The 22,030-nt window shown below is 69.9% G+C and overlaps 2 protein-coding genes across 7 annotated transcripts; one reads left to right on the top strand and one right to left on the bottom strand.

Annotated features, from left to right (window-relative positions):
* Nucleotides 1–5,670, top strand: PPP1R1A (protein phosphatase 1 regulatory inhibitor subunit 1A). Of its 3 annotated transcripts, XM_072919595.1 has the most exons (8): nucleotides 1–160; nucleotides 2,941–3,001; nucleotides 3,525–3,562; nucleotides 3,659–3,722; nucleotides 4,252–4,401; nucleotides 4,463–4,491; nucleotides 4,552–4,662; nucleotides 5,123–5,670. In XM_072919595.1, the coding sequence occupies exons 1-7, from the start codon at nucleotides 80–82 to the stop codon at nucleotides 4,660–4,662; spliced, it is 534 nt and encodes a 177-aa protein (XP_072775696.1). In that variant the 5' UTR covers nucleotides 1–79; the 3' UTR covers nucleotides 5,123–5,670. The 3 variants fall into 3 exon arrangements, with proteins under 3 accessions (XP_072775696.1, XP_072775694.1, XP_072775695.1); XM_072919593.1 differs by having other exon boundaries at nucleotides 4,463–4,662; XM_072919594.1 differs by having other exon boundaries at nucleotides 4,475–4,662; nucleotides 5,123–5,669.
* A 1,999-nt stretch (nucleotides 5,671–7,669) lies between these two features.
* On the bottom strand, nucleotides 7,670–20,144 carry PDE1B (phosphodiesterase 1B). Of its 4 annotated transcripts, none has more exons than XM_041711534.2 (16): nucleotides 19,951–20,144; nucleotides 18,763–18,898; nucleotides 15,666–15,779; nucleotides 14,910–15,095; nucleotides 14,102–14,168; nucleotides 12,991–13,107; nucleotides 12,554–12,694; nucleotides 11,481–11,581; nucleotides 11,038–11,163; nucleotides 10,848–10,949; nucleotides 10,632–10,752; nucleotides 10,477–10,558; nucleotides 10,261–10,387; nucleotides 10,039–10,175; nucleotides 9,456–9,569; nucleotides 7,670–8,307 (listed from the first exon to the last, which is right to left on the bottom strand). In XM_041711534.2, exons 2-15 carry the CDS (start codon nucleotides 18,891–18,893, stop codon nucleotides 9,472–9,474), a joined length of 1,650 nt encoding a protein of 549 aa, XP_041567468.2. In that variant the 5' UTR covers nucleotides 18,894–18,898; nucleotides 19,951–20,144; the 3' UTR covers nucleotides 7,670–8,307; nucleotides 9,456–9,471. The 4 variants fall into 4 exon arrangements, with proteins under 4 accessions (XP_041567468.2, XP_072775674.1, XP_041567470.2 ...); XM_072919573.1 differs by having other exon boundaries at nucleotides 7,670–8,310; XM_041711536.2 differs by having other exon boundaries at nucleotides 14,910–15,091; nucleotides 19,951–19,958.
* Nucleotides 20,145–22,030: the final 1,886 nt, after the last annotated feature.

Consider the following 22,030-nt stretch of genomic DNA (forward strand, 5'->3'; position numbering starts at 1 on the left):
GTGGCCGGGGCGTGGCCGGGGCGTGGCCGGGGCGTGGCCGCTCGGAGCCGCCGGAGCCGCCGGAGCCGCCGCGCCCGCGATGGAGCCCAACAGCCCCCGCAAGATCCAGTTCACGGTCCCGCTGCTGGAGCCGCACCTGGACCCGGAGGCGGCCGAGCAGGTGCGGGGACACCGCGGGGACACCGGGGGGACACCGCGGGGACACCGGGGTAGCACCGGGGCGGCACCGGGGGGACACCGGGGGGACACCGGGGCGGCACCGGGGCCGCGCGGAGGAGCGAGCCGGGCGGGCTCCGGAGGGCTGCGGGCACGGCGGGGGCACGGCCCGGGCTGGGGGCGCGGGGGTGGCACCGCCGGGGCCGGGGGTGACGCGGGGACAGCGGCGACAGGAGGCTGCAGCCTCCCGGTGCCGGGGCCACCCGCGCGGAGCGGCCGCCGCTGTCCCCAGAGCCCCGCGGGGCCGTGGGGCGGGGGGTGGCAGTGCCAGGGCCATGTGCCGGCTCTGCGCGACGCCACCGGGGCCACCCCGGGGCCACCCCGGGACCCCCGGGCCCTGCTCCCGTCAGAGCCGGTCCCGGTACGGCCCCGGGCACGGGGTGACCCCGCGGGGACGCGGCCGGGGACCCCCGGGCACCCCGAGCCCCTCCTGCCACCCCTCCCCGGCCCCGGGGGCTGCAGGGGACAGGGGGGCTCTGGGGGGACCCCTCGGCCCAACGGCGGTGGCTTGAGGGGGTGAGGAGAAGAGGGGGGGTCCCTTCCATGTCCCCCCAGCTGGGAGTCCTGGGGGTGGGGGGCCAGGACACCCCGGTGCCAGCGGAGCGGGGCCGAGTGTGGCACTGTCACTGCCCGTGCCCATCTGGGGCCACCACCCGGCTCGGTGGCAGCAGCGGGGGGTCCCCAGGAGGGAGGGGGAGAATTTGGGGGTCCCCAGGAGGGAGGGGGAGACCGGCGGGGGAGGGGGGCACGAGCCCCCCAGCACCCACAAGGGACACCCCCAGCCCCGTCCCCATCGGAGCCGGGCTCGGGGGCTCGGGCACTGCCCAGCCCGGGGACCCCCCTGCCCTGCCTCAGTTTCCCCTCCTAGGGGGGTCTCACCCGCCGCCTCTCAGGGCCCCGAGCCGGGGGCGACCCTGGCCCCGTGCGGTGGCAGCAGGTGACACTGCCGATGTCCCCTCCCTGCTCCTCTTTTCGGGGTGTCCCCTCGCAGCGATGGGGGTTCGGCCGTGCCACCCCTCTCTGGGTGGCACCGCGGTGTCCCTGTGTCCTGCGGGGCCGTCCCCAAACCCGTCCAGCCCCACCCTCCCGAAGGACCTCGTCCCCCCCGTGTCCCCCCCGTGTCCCCCCCGCAGGTCCGGCAGCCACCTGACCCCCATCTCAGCCGAGCCCCCCGTTTGCCCCCCGTTTGCCCCCCCTTTGCCCCCCGTTTTCCCCCCGTTTGCCCCCCTGGTGCCCCCCGGGTGCCCCCCGGGTGCCCCCCGGTGCCAGGCCCGGCCCAGGCCTTTGTCCCGCACTCTGCCCGTGTCCCCAACTCCCCCCGCGCGTGTCCCCGGGGCCGCGGGGACCATCCCGGGGGGGTTTTGCTGGGCCGGGCCGAGCCGAACCGAGCCGGGCCCCTCCCGCTCCCGCCCGGTGCCGCTCCCGGTGCCGCTCCCGGTGCCGCTCCCGGTGCCGGAGGCGGCCCCGTCCCCGCTGCCCCCGGATCGCGCCGCTCGCCCTTAATCGATGCTGGAGATTGATCTAAAAATAGCGGCGGGAGGGAGGCAGGGATGGAGGGATGGAGGAGGGATGGGGGATGGAGGAGGGAGGGAGGAGGGAGGGGAGGACGGAGGGAGGGAGCGGCGGGGGGGGAGGACCAGCGCATCCCCTCCCCGGAGCAGCGCCGGGATCCCCCCGCCCTCCCCGGACCCCCGGAATTCGGGGAGGGGGCGGCTCAGCCGGCGGCGCTCGGCTCCACCTGGGTCACCTTGAGCAGGTGGCGCCGCTGTCCCCTCCCCATCCCCGCCCCGGGGGGCGCGCCCGGGGGTGTTGGGGGGGGACACGGCCTCGCCCCGCACCCCCGGGGGGCTCCGGAGGGGCGGCAGCGTCCCGGGGGGGCCGCGGCTTCGCGGGGTCCCTCCCGGAGCTGCGGGGCCTCGTGGGGACCCGAACCCTCCCGGCCCCATCGCGGGGTGGGGGGTGGGGGGGGGACGGGGGGACCCCGGCCCCAAAGTGGGGGGGTCGCCCGTGGGTGGCCGGCGGGGCCGGGGCGATTCCCGGCGATTCCCGGTTCCCGTTAATCCCCGTTCAACATCCAGCCGCGTTTCCACGGCAACGGGCCCGGCTCGGGAGGATGCGCCGGGCCGGGGGTGGGCAGGGGCCGCGGGAGGTGCGGAGCTCCCGGCCGCTCGCCCGCCTCATTAGCATCTCATTAGCATCTCATTAGGCAGCCCGCCTCATTAGGGAATCCTCGCCGGGAAATCCATCTTCCGGCGGCGCTCAGTTACTGGGTCAGCGGGGAAAGGGGGCGCGGGGTCAGCGCTGTCCCCTCGGCCACCGCTGTCCCCACGGTCCCCACCGCGGCCACTCCGCGGCCACCAACCCCCCCAAGGCTCCAGGTGACCTTGGGCAAGGACAGCGGCCGCGGAGGAAGGGCAGGGCCCCGCCGCTGTCCCCGTGTCGCTGTCCCCGTGTCGCTGTCCCCACGCGGGTACAATCAGCTCCGGATGGAAAAGCCACGCGTGTCCGGCCACCGCTGTCCCCAGGGGCCGCCACCGCCCCGGGCTCGGGGACACGGCGGGCTCGGGGCAGCGGGGCCGGGGCACGGCCGAGGGTCCCAGTTTGGGGTCCCAGTTTGGGGTCCCAGTTCGGGGTCCCAGTTTGGGGTCCCAGTTTGGGGTCCCAGTTCGGGGTCCCAGTTTGGGGTCCCAGTTGGGGGTCCCAGCTCTCTCCTCTGCCCCCCAGATCCGGCGGCGTCGGCCGACTCCGGCCAACCTCGTCCTGAGCAGTGACCAATCGTCCCCAGGTGGGTCCGAGCGGTGTCCCCGCGTCACCCCCGGGCCCTCCCACCCAGGGGCACCCCGGAGCACTCGGGGACCCCCCCAAGGGGCTCAGGGACCCCAAATGTGCTCAGGCAACACCCCAGCGGGGTCAGGGACACCCCCATTTTCCAGCAGGACCCCCCAGACATGCCCAGGAACCCCCTAATGACACTCAGGGACACTCTAATGACACTCAGGGACCTCCTAAATGACCCAGGGAACCCTCCACGTGCTCAGGGACCCCCCAAAAATGCTCAGCGACCCCCAATGATACTCAGCTCCCCTCCCCACATTCCAGAACCCCCCCCCCATTGCTCAGGACCCCCACACATGGGGGGGTGAGACCCCAAATCCCCGTGGCAATGAAGGGGGGGTGGGTGGGGGGTGGTGGCACTGTCCCCATGACACCCCCAGGGGACAGAGACCCCCCCCATGGGGCCGGATTGACACGGGGGGGTGCAGGATGAGACCCCCACCCTCTGCTGACCTCCTGCCCCCCCACCCCAGAGATCGACGAGGACCGGCTGCCCAACCCCCTGCTGAAGGTGGGTGACACTGCCGGGGGGACACGGGGGACACGGGGGGACAGGGGGGACCCCCCCAATGCTGCGGGACCCCCCTGAGCCACGCTGTCCCCCCAGTCCGGCCTGGCCATGTCCCCCCGGCAGAGGAAGAAGGTGGCCAGGAGCACCCCCACCATGAAAGGTACGGGGGGACACGGGGGGACACGGGGGGGACACGGGGGGACTCGCGGGGATACGGGGGACACGGGGGGACACGCGGGATACAAGGGGGGACACGCGGAGACACGGGGGGACTCGGGGGGGACACGGGGAGGACACGGGGAGACACGGGGGGACACTGGGGGACACAGGGGGGACACTGGGGGACACGGGGGGGACACGGGGAGACACGGGAGGACACGGGGGGACACCGGGGGGACACGGGGAGATACGGGGAGGACAGAGAGGGACACGGGGGGACACCGGGGGGACACGGGGGAGACACGGGGGGACACGGGGGGGACACGGGGGGACTCGCGGGGATACGGGGAGACACGGGGGGACACGGGGGGACACGGGGGGACACCGGGGGGACACGGGGGGACACGGGGGGACTCGGGGGGACACGGGGGGACACGGGGGGACACGGGGAGACACCGGGGAGACACGGGGGGACACCGGGGAGACACGGGGGGGACAGATTAGGACACGGGGGGACATCATGCCCGCAGAGCTGCAGATGATGGTGGAGCACCACCTGTGCCAGCAGCCGCAGGGCCCCGAGGATGAGGAGGAGGCGGCGGCCGCCGCCCGCTGCCCCCGCGGCGAGCCCGGGCACCGGCACAGCCCCGGCGGCTCCTGCCCCGCCCAGGGCGGCCACCGTGAGTCGGGGCCGGGAGGGGCTTCGGGGTGCCGGGGGGCTCTGGGGTCACCCCTGTGCTGGGACACCCGCAGGGACACCCGGGGATGGCACCCCCCAGGCCGGGACCCCCCAAGCCGGGACCCCCCAAGCCGGGACCCCCCAGGCCGGGACCCCCCAAACCGGGACCCCCCGGGCCGGGACCCCCGGGACCGCGCGGCGTGGTCGGGCCGAGGACGGGACCCACATAGAGCCTGGGGACAGCGCGGGCAGCGGCCACTAGGTACGGCTGGGGACGTGGGGACACCGGGGTGCTGGGGACATTGGGGGTGCTGGGGACACTGGGGGTGCTGGGGACATTGGGGGGATTGGGGACAGTGAGGACACTGGGGACAGTGGCGGCTTTGGGGGGATTGGGGACACTGGGGACAATGGGGACAATGGGGGTGCTGGGGGCATTTGGGACATTGGGGGGATTGGGGACATTGGGGGTGCAGGGGCCACTGGGGACACTGGGACTTTGGAATGTCACTGGGCCAGCACTGGGATGTCACTGGGATGTCACTGGGGTGTCCCTGGGCCAGCACTGGGGTGTCACGGGTGTCCCTGAATGTCCCCGGGAGTCACTGGGACACTCCCGCCACTCTCCAGGGACGGGGACAGTGGCAGGGCCAGGGTGGCACTGCTGGCACAGGGACAGGGGTGTCCCCTCCCCAGTGCCCAGCGCTGTCCCTTGTCCCCAGGTGTGGCCGCAGCTGCCTGACGCCAGCAGAGACTTTTTTATTCCATTTTCTAAGATTTTGGGGCTGCCCAGAACGATTTTGGGATGTTTTTTTATTTATTTTATTTTATTTTATTTTATTTTATTTTATTTTATTTTATTTTATTTTATTTTATTTTATTTTATTTTATTTTATTTTATTTTATTTTATTTTATTTTATTTTATTTTATTTTATTTTGTTTATTTTTTTATTTATTTATTTTTTTTTTTTTATTCCCACGGGTGACCCTGGGGACACTGAGTGACACCCTGCGTGCCCCCTACCCCCACTGCCAGCCCCTCGAGGTCACCAGGGCAGGTGACAAGTGCCACCCCCGGGTCCCCAGGGCAGGTGACACTGGGGACACCGAGCCCACGCCCCCCCCCCATCACTGCCACCCTCGGGGTGTCCCCTGGGCCCCCCCCCACCCACCTGTGCACACCTGGGGGGACACCTGAGCACGGGGAGGGGACAGGGGAGGGGACAGGGGAGGGGACAGGGACACGCGCGTGCACACGGACACGGGGGGGGGTGGGGGGTGGGGACAGGGACATGGGGGGGGCGCGGGGACCCCCCCAGCAGAATTAAAGGGAACCTTTCCCCCCCCCGCCTCCTGCGTGGGCTGCGCCGGGGGGGGGAGGGGGCGGGATCCCCTCTTTGGGGTGGGGGGTCCAAAACTCTTTTGGGGTCTGGGGGCGTCCAGGATCCTTTTTTGGGGTTGGGGGGGCTCCAGGACCCCCTTTGGGGACCGGGGGAGGGTTCTAGGACCCCCCAGTAGGACCCGAGACCCCTTTTGGGTGCCGGGGGGCTCCAGGACCCCCTTTGGGGACATCCCATCCCAGGTTCTGCCCTCCCCCCCCCCAAATTCTGCCCCCCCCCGCCCCCCCTCAGTGGCCGGAGCACGGCCGTGGTGGTGGCGGCGGCGTTTATTAATTAACTCATTAATTAATTAATGAATTGCTCGTTAGCGGCGGCGCGGGGGGGACACATGCGGGGGGGCGGGCAGGAGCTCTGGCAGTGGTGGCCGAGGGGGGGACACGGGAGGGGACACGGGGGGGGACACGGGGGGGGGACACGGGAGGGGACACGGGGGGACACGGGAGGGGACACAGAGGGGGACACAGAGGGGGACACGGGGGGACACGGGGTACAAAAATACAAATACGGGGGGGCGGGGGGGACATGGAGGGGACAAAGGTGGGACACAGAGGGGACATGAGGGGGGGGACACGGGGGGGACAGGTTGGGGACACGGGGTACAAAAATACAAACGCGGGGGGAGCGCGGAGCCAGGGCCGGAGCGGGAGGGGCCTGGGGGGGGGGGGAGGGAATGGTCTGGGTGTTCCAGAACATTCCTGAGCATTCCCAGGGATGTTCCAGAACATTCCTGAGCATTTCCGGGGATGTTCCAGAACATTCCTGAGCATTCCCGGGGACATTCCGGAACATTCCTGAGCATTCCTGGGGATGTTCCAGAACATTCCCAGGGCTCGGGGCAGACCCAGGGCACCGGAGGGAATCCAGGATGTCGGGATGAGGGTGGGGCTGTGCTCGAGGGGCAGCAGATCCGGGATTCTGGAACATTCCCGAGAGTGGATTTGGGATCCTGGAGATTCCCAAGGCTGGATCTGGGATTCTGGAACATTCCCAGGGCTGGATCTGGGATTCTCGGAGATCCCAAGATCGGATCCGGGGTTCTGGAATGTTCACGAGGCTGGATCCAGGATCCTGGAAGATCCCAAGCCTGGATTCGGGATTCTGGAACGTTCCTGAGGGTGGATCCAGGATCCTGCGGGATTCCAGGACGGGAATGATCCGGGATCCTGTGGATTTCCAGGGCAGGAATGATCCGGAATTCCCGGGCAGGAATGATCCGGGATCCTGTGGGACTCCAGGACGGGAATGATCCGGGATCCTGCAGGATTCCCGGGCAGGAATGATCCAGGATCCTGCGGGATTCCAGGACGGGAATGATCCGGAATTCCCGGGCAGGAATGATCCAGGATCCTGCGGGATTCCAGGACAGGAATGATCCGGAATTCCAGGGCAGGAATGATCCGGGATGCTGCCGGGGATGCTCCAGGATGCGCGCGGGTTCCCAAGGCACGGGGCGGGGGCCGGAGGGTGCCCCAAACATTCCGGGATTCCCGAGGATGCCCCAAACATTCTGAGAATCCCAAGAGTGCCCCAAACATTCTGGGATGCCCCAAACATTCTGGGGTCCCGAGGCGGCTGGAGCGGGGTGTGGGAGCATTCCCGAACATTCCCCGGATGTCGCAGGAAGCGGGGACATTCCGGTGCTGGAGCCGGGGGACACCGGAGCGGGATCTGTCCCTGTCCCCGCCGCTCCCTGTCCCCAGGGCCACCTGGCCCTGTCCCCTCCCCTGTCCCCTCCGCCTGTCTCCTGACCCAGTCCCTGTCCCCGTCCTCGTCCTCTCTCCTGTCCCTGTTCCCTCTCCTGTCCCCACCTTCTGTCCCTGCTCCTGTCCCCTCCCCTGTCCCCTCCCCTGTCCCCCTCCTGTCCCTCTCTTGTCCCCGTCCCTGTCCCCCTCCTGTCCCTCTCTTGTCCCCATCCCTGTCCCCGTCCCCGGGCGGGATGGGGACAGGGCACAGTGCCACCCTCACGGTGTCACCAGCCAGACCCCGCGGGCACCGAGGGGATCGCGGTGGCCCTGGCGGTGCCATCGTGTCCCCCCGGGCTGTCCCCAGCGCCACCGTCCCCGCCCCAGCCCCTCCCGAGCGGGAAAAGCGTTTCTAAAAATCCCGAAGGACCGAGCCCGGCGGGGGCCGGGGGTGGCAGTGAGGCACCGGTGGCACCGGCGACAGAGGGGACAGCCCGGGGGGCTCCTGGCACGGCGGTGGCACCGATTCTGGCACGGGGGTGACACCGGTCCTGGCACGGGGGTGACACCGATTCTGGCACGGGGGTGACACCGGTCCTGGCACGGGGGTGACACCGGTCCTGGCACGGGGGTGACACCGGTCCTGGCACGGGGGTGACACCGGTCCTGGCACGGCAGTGGCACCGGTCCTGGCATGGAGGTGACACCGGTCCTGGCACGGGGGTGACACGGGTCCGAGCCCGGCCCGGGGGCTCCTGCCCTGCAGATGGTGCTGAATTCGATGGCATCGAAGACGAGACGGTGTCACTGGGTCAGACAAGGACCTGCTGGCAGAGGAAAGTCACCGCCATGTCCCCACTCCCGTCCCGGTGTCCCCACCCCTCCCGGTGTCCCCATTCCCATCCCGGTGTCCACATTCCCCTCCTGGTGTCCCCACTCCCATCCCGGTATCCCCATTCCCCTCCCGGTGTTCCCACTCCTCCCGGTGTCCCCATCCCTCCCGGTGTCCCCATTCCCCTCCCGGTGTCCCCATTCCCCTCCCGGTGTCCCCATTCCCCTCCCGGTGTCCCCACTCCCGTCCCGGTGTCCCCACTCCCGTCCCGGTGTCCCCATTCCCCTCCCGGTGTCCCCATTCCCCTCCCGGTGTCCCCACTCCCGTCCCGGTGTCCCCATTCCCATCCCGGTGTCCCCACCCCTCCCGCTGTCCCCACCCCTCCCGGTGTCCCCATTCCCCTCCCGGTGTCCCCATTCCCCTCCCGGTGTCCCCATCCCTCCCGGTGTCCCCATTCCCCTCCCGGTGTCCCCATTCCCCTCCCGGTGTCCCCATTCCCCTCCCGGTGTCCCCACTCCCGTCCCGGTGTCCCCATTCCCATCCCGGTGTCCCCACCCCTCCCGCTGTCCCCACCCCTCCCGGTGTCCCCATTCCCCTCCCGGTGTCCCCATTCCCCTCCCGGTGTCCCCACTCCCGTCCCGGTGTCCCCATTCCCATCCCGGTGTCCCCATTCCCCTCCCGGTGTCCCCATTCCCCTCCCGGTGTCCCCATTCCCCTCCCGGTGTCCCCAACCCTCCCGGTGTCCCCACCCCTCCCGGTGTCCCCACTCCCCTCCCGGTGTCCCCATTCCCATCCCGGTGTCCCCATTCCCCTCCCGGTGTCCCCATCCCCTCCCGGTGTCCCCATTCCCCTCCCGGTGTCCCCACTCCCCTCCCGGTGTCCCCATTCCCCTCCCGGTGTCCCCATTCCCCTCCCGGTGTCCCCACTCCCCTCCCGGTGTCCCCACCCCTCCCGGTGTCCCCATTCCCCTCCTGGTGTCCCCATTCCCCTCCCGGTGTCCCCATTCCCCTCCCGGTATCCCCATTCCCCTCCCGGTGTCCCCATTCCCCTCCCAGTGTCCCCACCCCTCCCGGTGTCCCCACCCCTCCCGGTGTCCCCATTCCCCTCCCGGTGTCCCCGTTCCCCTCCCGGTGTCCCCACCTCTCTCCTCCCGCCGCTATTCCACGTCCCCGTTCTCGCTGTGGGGCCCGGTGGCCGCGGGTTCCTCGCCCGGGGACGGGGACAGCTCATCGATGGACGCCTGGTTGGTGATGCCTGGGGGAAGGGCCGGGGTCACCGGGTCACCGGGGTCACCGGGCCACCGGGGTCACCAGGGACACCCTAGAACTCCTGTCCTCCCCCCCCCGGGGCCAGCCCCTGCCCACCAGGCTGTGCCACCCGCGCCACACTTGTGTCACCTCTGGTCTGGGGACACTGCGACAGAGCTGGCCCTGAGCTGTTCATGGTGGTCCCCAGCCCCTCCCTGGTGGCCATGGTGACCATGGTGGCCCTGGAGGCTGTAGTGGCCATAGTGGCCATGGTGGCCATGCTGGCCGTGGTGACCATAGTGGCCGTGGTGGCCGTGGTGGCCATGGTGGCCGTGGTGGCCGTGGTGCCCATAGTGGCCATGCTGGCCATAGTGGCCGTGGTGACCATAGTGGCCGTGGTGCCCATAGTGGCCATGGTGGTCATGGTGGCCATGGTGGCCATAGTGGCCATGGTGGCCCTGGTGGCCGTCCCCTACCGCTGGCCGCCCTCTCCTTCCACTTCTGCTTGTTCTCCTGGATGTGCTTGGTCCAGGTGGAGCGGAACCCGGCCAGGTCGGCTTTGATGTCCCCCAGCTCCAGGTGCTCATCCAGGGACGGCTGCCGCCACTGCGAGCTGGGGGACGATGGGGACAGCTGGCAGCGGGCCAGGGCCACCAGCGCCACCGCAGGGCACGAGCCTGGGGGACGGGGACGCCCACCTGGGCTGCTGGGTGGCCGCGGGGTTACCCTTGGCCTTGGAGCCGTCCTCGGCCAGCGGCGTCACCAACTTCTCGGCCACGTCGGTGAGCACCGAGAAGGTCGGCTCCACGATGAAGTCGATGAACCCTGGGGACAGGAGGGGACGCGGCGTGGTTGGGGACACACCAGGGACGGCGCGGGGACAGGACGGGGACGGGAACCTGCCCCGGACTCACCGATCTGCGACTGGGCCACCAGCGTGGAGGTGCGGTCGCAGAGGGGCGAGAAGGGCAGCCCCAGCTCGGCCTCCTTGTCCCCCTGGCAAGGCAAGGGACATCGGTGGCGTCCCCACGGGGTGGCCCCGCGTCCCCCCGCCCGGCCCCGGCCCTACCTGCCGGAAGAACTCCTCCATCAGCGCCTTGGTCCAGCGGCTGTGCACGGCCCACTGCTTGGTGGGGTGGCTGATGTCGGCCGCGTGCAGCAGCAGCGACAGCACCTTGGACTTGTCCAGCCTGGGGACGGCACCCGGCGCGCGGATTGTCCCCAAAGCCACCCCTGGGGACACGCCCGGGGGCCGGGGACCTCCCGCTCCGCCACCCCCACCCACCTCTCCAGCTGCTGCAGCGCCGTCTTCATGGACTTGACCTGCTGGAAGTGGCAGGACATGTCGGTGGCCAGGACCATCTCGATGACCAGCGCCCGCAGCTCCCTGCGGGAGGGGACACGCTCAGGGGACAGCGAGGGGACAGCGAGGGGACAGCGAGGGGACAGCGGGGATGGCGCCGGGGGGACCTTACGCGAACTCGTCCTTGGTGAGGTTGACGAAGATGTTGAGCTCCTCGTCCTGCATCAGGCGGAACACGGCGCTGATGTGGTGGTTCTCCAGCACCGAGCGGTCGTTGTACAGGATGGCGGTGTCCGACCTGGGCATGGGGACACGGGGACACCGGGCATGGGGACACGGGGACACGGGGACACCGGGCATGGGGACAGGACCCCGGAGCGAGGGGTGGCAGCACGGCTGTGTCCCGGCTGTGTTGGTGGCCCTGTTGGTTGCCCGGGTGTCCCCAAGGTGCCCCCTGGTGCACAGCCCTGCCTGGGACACTCCGTGCCACCCACAGCGCGGGTGCCACCCGGGCCATGCCATGCCACCCTGTGTTCCCGTGCCATGCCGTGCCACCCGTGCCATGCCATGCCACCCGTGCCACCCCGTGCCACCCGTGCCACCCTGTGCCCTCACTTGGTCTGGATGTGGAAGCTGTTGGTTGTCCCCGTGTGCTCAAAGTCGTGGATGGCGGCGGCGAAGACGATGGCCAAGAGCTCGATCTCGGAGAGACAGTGCTGGGGACAGGGACAGAGGGGACAGGGACAGAGGGGACAGGGACAGGGACAGGGACAGGGACAGAGGGGACAGGGACAGGGACAGCAAGTCAGGGACAGGGACAATGATGGGGACAGGGCCACCCCCACCGTGAATGTGACACCCCGGGTGTGCCGTGACCGCAGCGTGGGGACAACAGGCAGCACGTGCGCCAGGTGCCACCCCACGTGTGGCAGCCAGCTGGGGACGATTGGGCCGGGTGCCACCATGCATGTGACAACTGGGCACAGACACGTCCCAGGTGCCACCCCGTGTGTGTCCAGCTGTCCCCCACGCCCAGTGCCACCCTGGGGACGTTCCCACGGCAACGAGCACCGCCAGGTGCATTGGGGACCAGGTGGGTGGCACGGTGCCACCCTCGGTGACTGTCCCCATGTCCGGTGTCCCCGTGTCCCCCATGTCTCCATATCCCCATGTCCCCTGTCCCATGTCCCTGTCCCATGTCCTGTGTCCCCTGTCCCGTGTCCCCTGTCCCCTGTCCCTTGTCCCCATGTCCCGTGTCCCCTGTCCCGTGTCCTGTGTCCCCTGTCCCATGTCCCGTGTTCCGTGTCCCGTGTCCCCATGTCCCCATATGCCCATGTCCCATGTCCCGTGTCCCGTGTCCCCATGTCCCATGTCCCCTGTCCCCTGTCCCCTGTCCCGTGTCCTGTGTCCCGTGTCCCCATATCCCCATGTCCCCTGTCCCGTGTCCCTATATCCCCATGTCCGGTGTCCGCGTCCCGTGTCCTGTGTCCCGTGTCCCCATGTCCAGTGTCCCGTGTCCCTGTCCCGTGTCCCTGTCCCCTGTCCCCTGTCCCGTGTCCCTGTCCCCTGTCCCATGTCCCATGTCCCGTGTCCCTATATCCCCGTGTCCCCTGTCCCGTGTCCCCTGTCCCTGTCCCCTGTCCCCATGTCCCGTGTCCCTGTCCCTGTCCCTGTCCCTGTCCCCGTACCAGCATGCCGGTGCGCAGCAGGACGCAGTGCACGGTCTGGGTGACGTCGGCCGCGTGCACCTGGTTGTGGTAGGGGTTCCGGAACTTTCCGTAGCCGCCCTCCAGCGCCTCCAGCAGCGCCGTCAGGAACGCGCCGGGAATCTGCCGGCGGGGACAGCGCGGTGACACCGCCGGGATGTCCCCGAGGGCTGCTGGGGGAGTCTGGGGGGTCCCGGGGTGGATTTGGGGGGTCCTGGGGTAGATTTCGGGGGTCCTGAGGGGGTTTTGGGATGGAGTTTGGGGGTCCTGGGGAGGGTTTTGGGGCTGTTTGGGATTTTGGGGGGTGTTTTGGGGGATTTTGGATGTCGGGTCACGCCTTGAAGCAGCTGTTGATGTTATGAGGGTGTTTTGAGGGTATTTTGGGGTATTTTTGGGATATTTTGGGGTCCCGGGCACACCTTGAAGCGGCTGTTGAGGTTGTGGCGGGTGAAGAGCTCGAACACCACCGTGCGCAGCGAGTGCTCCTCGGCCGCGCGGTGCAGCGAGAACACGTCAAAGCACCACTGGTCCAGGCCCTGCGGGGACATCGGGGACACTGGGGACACCGGGGGGACTTGGGGCATTTGGGACATTTGGGACACCGGGGACACCGGGGACATTGGGGACATCGGGGGGACTTGGGGCATTTGGGACACTGGGGACACCGGGGGGATTTGGGGCATTTGGGGCACTGGGGACACCGGGGGGACTTGGGGCATTTGGGACATTTGGGACACCGGGGGGACTTGGGGCATTTGGGACACTGGGGACACCGGGGACACTGGGGGGATTTAGGGCATTTGGGACAATGGGGACAGCGGGGGGATTTGGGGCATTTGGGACATTTGGGACACTGGGGACACTGGGGACACTGGGGACACCGGGGGGACTTGGGGCATTTGGGACACTGGGGACATTGGGGACATCGGGGGATGCCCGGGAATTCCAGGGGTTCCCAGCGATTCCCACTGAAAACCCCAGTGAAGCCGAGGATTCCCAGGGATTCCCAAATTCCCATTGATTCCCAGAGATTCCCAGTAAAACCCCAGCGGTTCCCAGAGGTTGATTCCCAGTGATTCCCAGAGGTTGATTCCCATTGATTTTCAGATATTCCCACTGATTTCCAGATTCCCAGATGCTCCCAGTGGTTCCCAGAGATTCCCATGTATTCCCAAATATTCCCGTTGATTCCCAAATTCTCAGAGATTTCCAGAGATCCGTGTTGTTTCCCAGAGATTCCCAAATTCCCATTGATTCCCGGCCATTCCCAGTGCCTCCCAGTGCCTCCCAGCGGCCTCACGGGGTTTGGGGGTTGGTTTGGGGCTGTTTTGGGGTGGTTTAGGGTTGTTTTGGGGTTGGTTTGGGGTTATTTTTAGGTTGGTTTTGGGTCGTTATGGGGCTGGTTTTGGGCTGGTTTGGGTTGTTTTGGGGCTGGTTTTGGGCTGGTTTGGGCTGTTTTGGGGTGTTTGGGCTGTTTTGGGGTGTTTGGGCTGTTTTGGGGTGTTTGGGGTGTCTGGGGCGCCCCGGTACCTTCAGGCAGTTGAGCACGGAGGAGGAGTAGCTCGGCCCCACGGCCGTGTACGTCCGGCGGAACATCCTGGGGGGAGGCAGGGCTGGGGGGGCTGGGGGGGCTGGGGAGCCCCGGGGCTGGGGACACCCCGGGGACACCCCTGGGGACACATCTGGGGACACCCCGGGGCTGGGGACACCCCGGGGACACCTCTGGGGACACCCCGGGGACACCTCTGGGGACACACCTGGGGACACCGCGGGGCTGGGGGCACACCTGGGACTGGGGGCCAGAGCTGGGGACACACCCGGGGACACCTCTGGGGACACCCTGGGGACACCCTGGGGCTGGGGACACCCCGGGGACACCTCTGGGGACACCCCGGGGACATCTCTGGGGACACCCCAGGGCTGGGGACACCCTGGGGACACATCTGGGGACACCTCTGGGAACACCCTGGGGACACACCTGGGGACACCACGGGGCTGGGGGCACACCTGGGACTGGGGGCCAGAGCTGGGGACACACCCGGGGACCGCCGGGGGCTGGGGACACACCGCGTCCTCCTCAGGGTGTCCCTGTCCCCTCTGCAGCCATCTCAGGGTGTCCCTGTCCCCTCTGTGCCCCCCTCGGGGTGTCCCTGTCCCCTCTGTGCCCTCCTCGGGGTGTCCCTGTCCCCTCCGCAGCCATCTCAGGGTGTCCCTGTCCCCTCTGTGCCCTCCTCGGGGTGTCCCTGTCTCCTCTGCAGCCATCTCAGGGTGTCCCTGTCCCCGCCGTGCCCTCCCCGTCCCCGCCGCGCCCCGCCGGCCGTGTCCCCACGCGTGTCACCTCTCCACGAAGATGCCGGCCTGCACGGCGTGCACGATGCTGCGGAATTTGGGTTTTTCCTCGGCGCGGCGCCCCTTGGCCCGCGCCTGCTGCGTGAAGGTGGCGGCGAGCCAGTCCCGCACCTCGGAGGGCACGGCCGCGTCCGAGCCCATCTCCCGCAGCTCGTCCTCGCTGTCCAGCGCCTGCCTGGGGACACGCCACGCTCGGAGCTGGCCGGGCTGGCCACGCGTGTCGCGTTGTCCCCGCGCTGTCCGCACTCTGTCCCCGCGTGTCGCACCATCCCTGTCCCTGCATGTCCCACTGTCCCCGCCTGTCACGCTGTCCCGGGGCTGTCCCCAGGCTGTCCCCGCATTGTCCCCGCCTGTCGCGCTGTCCCACGCTGTCCCTGCGCTGTCCCCGCGCTGTCCCTGTCCCCGCGTGTCCCGCTGTCCCCGGGCTGGCCCCGCGTGTCGCACAGTCCCTGTCCCTGCATGTCGTGCTGTCCCTGTCTCCGCGCTGTCCCCACGCTGTCCCTGTCCCCGCGCTGTCCCTGTCCCCGCGCTGTCCCCGCGCTGTCCCCGCGCTGTCCCCGCACTGTCCCCGCAATGTCCCTGGGCTGTCTCCGCGCTGTCCCCGGGCTGTCCCCGCTCTGTCCCCACGTGTCGCGCTGTCCCTGTTCCCGCCTGTCCCGCTGTCCCTGTCCCCGGGCTGTCCCCGCGCTGTCCCCGCGCTGTCCCCGCTCTGTCCCTGTCCCCGCGTGTCCCGCGTGTCCCGCACCTGGTCTCGTCGATGCAGACCGCCTCGAGCAGCGAGGCCGCGCACTCCAGGTTCCGCCGCAGCTCCTCCACGTTCACCTCGCCCGACTCCAGCTGCTTCAGCAGGTAGCGCAGCCTGGGGGGGGACACGGGGGACCCGGGGGGCACGGGGTTAGGGACCCCCGGGGGGGCAGGGGTGGGAGACCCCCGGGGACAGCGGGGACAGGGTGGCACTGACCCCCAGGGACAGCAGGGACAGCCCCCAGGTGGGGGACAGGGGGTCACAGCCCCCCCAAGTTAGGGACAAGGGGTCACAGCCCCCCCGGTTAGGGACAGGGGGTCACAGCCCCCCCAGGCTGGGGACAGGGGGTGACAGCCCCCCCAGGTTAGGGACAGGGGGTCACACCCCCCCCAGACTGGGGACAGGGGGTCACACCCCCCCCAGACTGGGGACAGGGGGTCACAGCCCCCCAGGTTGGGGACAGGGGGTCACAGCCCCCCCCAGGTTGGGGACAGGGGGTCACAGCCCCCCAGGTTGGGGACAAGGGGTCACAGCCCCCCCCAGGTTGGGGACAGGAGGTCACAGCCCCCCCAGGTTTGGGACAGGGGGTCACAGCCCCCCCGGTTAGGGACAGGGGGTCACAGCCCCCCCAGGTTGGGGACAGGGGGTCACAGCCCCCCCAGGTTAAGGACAAGGGGTCACAGCCCCCCCAGGCTGGGGACAGGGGGTCACAGCCCCCCCAGGTTGGGGACAAGGGGTCACAGCCCCCCCAGGCTGGGGACAGGGGGTGACATCCCCCCCGGTTGGGGACAAGGGGTCACAGCCCCCCCAGGCTGGGGACAGGGGGTCACAGCCCCCCCAGGCTGGGGACAGGGGGTCACACCCCCCCCAGGTTGGGGACAGGGGGTCACAGCCCCCCAGGTTGGGGACAGGGGGTCACAGCCCCCCCAGGTTGGGGACAGGGGGTCACAGCCCCCCCAGGTTGGGGACAGGGGGTGACATCCCCCCCCGGTTGGGGACAAGGGGTCACAGCCCCCCCAGGTTGGGGACAGGGGGTCACAGCCCCCCCGGGTTGGGGACAGGGGGTCACAACCCCCCCAGGTTGGGGACAGGGGGGTCACAGCCCCCCCAGGTTGGGGACAGGGGGTCACACCCCCCCAGGTTAGGGACAGGGGGTCACAGCCCCCCCAGGCGGGGAACAGGGGGTCACAGGTAGTGCCACCCCCACAGCCCCCGCATGGCTGGCACGGGTGGCACCACGACATGGGGTGGCACAGGTGGCACCAAGGGTGGCACAGGTGGCACGGAACGGCACGGGGAGGGGGGGTGGTGGCACAGGGTGGTGACACCCGGGGTGGTGACAGCGCGGGGACATTCGTGCGGCCACCGCGGCCACCACTCGCTGGGGAGGGGCCACCACGTCCCCTGGTCACGGTCACGGCGACAGTGACGGTGACAGCGAGGGGGGCCGGGGGGAACGGGGGGGGCACCGACGTCAGCAGCGCTGCTGTGACCTTGGGGATGGCGATTGTCACCTTCCGTGCCCGGCCACCCCCGTGGGGACCCGCAGGGACCCCCCCGGGGACAGCCACCCCCCGGGACCCCAGCCTCGGTGACCCCCGTGTCACTCGTGGGGACAAGGTGGGGCAGGGTGGCACCCCCTGGGCCACCCTGCCACCGTGTCCCCTGCCGGTGACCCCCGTGTCCCCAGGGCCACCCCACGGGTGACAGGGTGGCCTCGGGGACCTCGAAATGGGGGGGGGCTCAGGAGGGGACTACCCCCACTTTGGGGACACAGGGGTCACCCCCGTGTGGGAGCGACACGTGGGGACACGCGTGTGACACCCCCACAGTGCCACCCCCCGTGTGACACTCCCGGAGTGCCACCCCCGTGTGACACCCCCGTGTCCCCCCCGCGTGTCCCCTGGCGCTCTCAGGTGTGTCACCCGCGGCCCAGGTGTGTCACCCGCGTGTGCCACACGGCCACCCTGCCCCGCCTGCCCCCCCCCCCCCCGCCGTGTCCCACACGTGTCCCCACGCGTGTCCCCACGCACGTGCCGCAGGTGGGCGCGGGGACACGTGAGCTCCCCGCGACACAGGTGAGGGGGTGGCACCCCCCGCCAGCCCCCCCGCAGGTGTCACCTGCAGCGCCTGCGCTGTCCCCACGGGCTTGGGGACACCTGTGTCACCCCAGGGTGACACCCAGGGGGAGGGTGACACCCCCAGAGTGCCACGCGGGGGGAGCGGGACCCACAAGTCTGTCCCCAAGGGGTCCCAAATGGAGGCCTGGGGACACCCGCAGGGTCCCTGGGGACACCCGGGGGGTCCCAGGGTGTCTTTTTGGGGTGGGGGCGCTGGGGGGGGTCCTGGAGGAGGATGGGGGTCCCCAAAGTGGGAGTGGGGTGGCAGGTCTTGGTTGGGGGGGGGGGGGGGGATCCTCAGATGGGATTTGGGGTCCCGATTTGGGGGTCCCGGTTTGGGTCTGAGGGGTCCTGGTTTGGTGGTCCCAGTTTGGGGTTTGGTGGTCCCAGTTTGGGGTTTGGTGGTCCCAGTTTGGGGTTTAAGGGTCCCAGTTTGGGGTTTGGTGGTCCCAGTTTGGGGTTTGGTGGTCCCAGTTTGGGGGTTGGGGTCCCGGTTTGTGGGCCCAGTGTTGGGGTTTGGCTGTCGCGCTTTGGGGGGTGTCTCTGGGGGGTGTCTCTGTCTGGGGGTCTCTCTCTTTGGGGGGTGTCTCTGGGGGGTGTCTCTCTTTGGGGGGTGTCTCTGTTTGGGGGGGCTGTCCCGTTTTGGGGGATGTCTCTGTTTGTGGGGTGCCTCTGTTTGGGGGGTCTCTCTCTTTGGGGGGTGTCTCTCTTTGGGGGGTGTCTCTCTTTGGGGGGTGTCTCTGTTTGGGGGGGCTGTCCCGTTTTGGGGGATGTCTCTGTTTGTGGGGTGCCTCTGTTTGGGGGGTCTCTCTCTTTGGGGGGTGTCTCTCTTTGGGGGGTGTCTCTCTTTGGGGGGGGTGTCTCTCTTTGGGGGGCTGTCCCTCTTTCAGGGGTGTCCCGCTTTGGGGTGTCTCTCTCTGGGGTCCCTCCCGGTCTCTCCCCTGGGTTTTGGGGTCCCGCGGCCGGGGGTCACTCACAGCGCCCGCAGCTTGACCCAGACCTTCCTGCCGGGCAGGGCGCGGGGGTCCAGCGGGGACGGGCACCCCCCGGCCGCGTCCAGCGCGCCGCGCTCCCGCTCCAGCCCCGGGAGGCTCCGCGGCGGCTCCATCGCCCCTGGGCACCGGCGGCGCGCTCAGCCCGGCCCGGCCCCGGTCCCTCCGGTAGCCCCCGGCTCCCTCCGGTAGCCCCCGGCTCCTTCCCGTAGCGCCCCGTCCCTCCGGTAGCCCCCGGCTCCCTCCGGTAGCCCCCGGCTCCTTCCCGTAGCCCCCGGTCCCTCCGGTAGCCCCCGGCTCCTTCCCGTAGCCCCCGGTCCCTCCCGTAGCCCCCGGTCCCTCCGGTAACCCCCGATCCCTCCGGTAGCCCCTGGTCCCTCCGGTAGCCCCCGGTCCTTTCCCGTAGCCCCCGATCCCTTCCGTAGCCCCCGATCCCTTCCCGTAGCCCCCGGTGCTTTCCCGTAGCCCCCGGTCCCTCCCGCCGCCGCCGCCGCTGCTCCCGCGGTGCCGGTTCCCGGCGCCTCCCGTTAACCCCGGAGCCCCCCGGCCCCGGCGGCTCCCCCGGCCCCGGTGCTCGGCTCCCCCGGCCCCGGTAGCGGCCGCAGCCCCGGCGGCCGCCCCCCCCGGCCCGGCCCCCCCCCGCCCCCCGGTAGCCGGCGGCTGCGCAGGCAGCACCGGAGCCAAGATGGATCCGGGCACCGGGGGTGGGAGCGGCGGCGGGGGAGAACCGGGGAGCGCCGGGAAGAGAGGGCCGGGAACGGAGAACCGGGATGGAGAACCGGGCAGGGCCGGGGACGGAGAAACGGGAATGGAGAACGGGGGAGGGCCGGGAAGAGAGGGCCGGGAACCGAAAACCGGGATGGAGAAACGGGGATGGAGAACCGGGGATGGAGAACCGGGAATGGAGAACCGGGAATGGAGAACCGGGAGGGGAGAACCGGGAGGGGAGAACCGGGAGGGGAGAACCGGGAATGGAGAACCGGGAATGGAGAACCGGGAGGGCAGAACCGGGAATGGAGAACCGGGATGGAGAACCGGGAATGGAGAACCGGGAATGGAGAACCGGGAGGGGAGAACCGGGAGCGCCGGGGCCGGGGGAAGCGGGAAGAACCGGGCTGGGAGCGGAGGAGCGGGGATGGGCAGCGCCGGAGCGGGGATGCTGCGCGCTCCTACCGGGGGATGCTCGGCCGGTGCCGCCGGTGCCGCCGGTGCCGCCGCTGTCGCCGCCGTGCCCCGGTGCCGCCGCCGTGCCCCGGTCCCCCGCCGCCGCCGCCTCAGCCTCCGCCGACCGGGGCTCGCCGCAACTTTCCCCGAGCCGGCACCGGCACCGGCACCGGCACCGGCGGGCGGGGCGGGGCGGGGGCAGCCGGGGGCGGGGGCCGGGACCGGAGCGGGGGGGTCCCCGCCCAGCCCCGCGCGGCGCCGGGACCCCCGGGGGAACGCGGGGGGAGGGGCGGCTGCCCCGGGACCCCCGGGGGGAGGGAGGGGTCCGGGACCCCCCCGGGGGCAGCCAGGACCCCTCTGGGGGGACCCCAATGGGGGGGGGGGACCCCAAAACCTCCTGAAGCCCCGGGAGGGGTGGGGGGGGTCAGGACCCCCGGGGGGAGGGGGAGGCGCCCCGGGACCCCCGGGGGGGCTGTGGGGGCGCCTCCGGGTTTGGCAGCGGGGGGAGGACTCAGAGCCCCCCGGTGACCCCCAGGGAGGGGCCGTGACCCCCCCGGTGCCCCCCGGTGCCCCCTCCATGCCCGACCCCTGGCAGTGTCCCTTTGTCCCCTCCGCCACCGGAGGGGGGGTCAGCAGCCCCCCCCCAAACCCGCGGCCTCTCCCCTGGGCTGGGGGGGGCACCGGGAGCTTGAGGGGACCCCCTGACCCCCCCGGGCCCCCCCCGTGCCCCCCCAGCCCCCATGGAGCCCCTCGGGGGCGCTGCTGGCCCGGGGGGCACCCAGGGGTGGCCCAGGGGAGGGTCCCAGGGGTGGCCCGGGGGGGTCCCAGGGGTGGCCCGGGGCGGCGGTTTTTGGGTGAGGGGACCTCAGGTTCAGACCGGGGGGGTCTCAACACTGACCCGGGGGGATTTCGGGGTGCGGGGACCCCCATGCGGGCCCGGGGGGGTGTGAGGACGGCCCGGGGGGGTTTTGGGGTGCTCCCCCCCCCGCAGGCTCCCGGCAGGCGCCCCCGGGAATGTCAATCAGCCTTTATGTAACGGCGGGGGCGGGAGCAGCGCCCACCGCGGCAGCGCCCCACCCTGGGGTGCCCCCCCGAGCCCCCCGAGCCCGCCCCGGCACCCCCCGGGCCCCCCCGGCACCTCCAGCCGCTGATTCTGGGGGGGGGGAACCTCTCTTTAACCCCCCAAAATGTGTTTGGGGGTCCCTCCCCTCACGGATTTGCAGCCTTGGGACCCCCCCGGGCTGTGACCCCCCCCCCCCGGGCACCTTGAGGGTCTCCAACCCCAAATTTGGGCTCCTCCAGCTGCTCGTGGGGGGACCCCCACCTCATTTTGGGGGGGTTTCAAAGAAACTCGGGGGTCCTCAAAGTGATTTGGGATTTCTTGGACTGATTTTAGGGGCCTCAAACGCATTTTGGGGGGGTCTCGAATCACTTTTGGGGATCCTCGACCTGATTTTAGGGGTCTCAATCTCATTTTGGGGGTCTTCAAATAAACTCGGGGTCCTCAAAGTGACTTTTGGGGTCCTCAAACTGATTTGGGGATCCTCAAACTCATTTTGGGGATCCTCGAACGGATTTTGGGGATCCCAAACTCACATTGGGGGGGTCCCGAAGTCATTTTGTGGCTGCTTAAACCAATTTTTTGGTCCCTAAAATCACTTTTGGGGTGCCCGAACCGCTCATGTCGGGCTCCTCCAAGCGGAGCCGCTCGTTTTGGGGCTCCTCGAGTCGATTTCGGGGTTCAAAAAAAAACCAAAAAACCCCAAAATATCCAAAAAAAACCCCAAAAAAACCCGATTTTTCGCTTTTCTCCCCCGAATTTTCGCTTTTCTCCCCCGAATCTTCGCTTTTCTCTGCCGAAACTTTGGGCTGCGGGGGGGGAGGGGCGGGGTTTTGGGGTGGGGGTGGTCCCGGGGGGGTCCGTGGGCGCGCGCGAGACAAAAGCGGGAGGAGCGGGGGGGGCTCGGGGGGCTCGGGGGGTTCGGGGGGGCTCCGGGGAACGATTCGGGCTCGTGATTGCCGGGCCCGAAATAAACCGGGGCCGGGAGCGGGGAGGGGGCGGCCGAGCCCCCCGGGAGCGGGGAGGGGG

Source organism: Taeniopygia guttata, chromosome 29 (genome assembly GCF_048771995.1).
Source record: "Taeniopygia guttata chromosome 29, bTaeGut7.mat, whole genome shotgun sequence".
Classification (NCBI taxonomy): Eukaryota; Metazoa; Chordata; class Aves; order Passeriformes; family Estrildidae; genus Taeniopygia; species Taeniopygia guttata.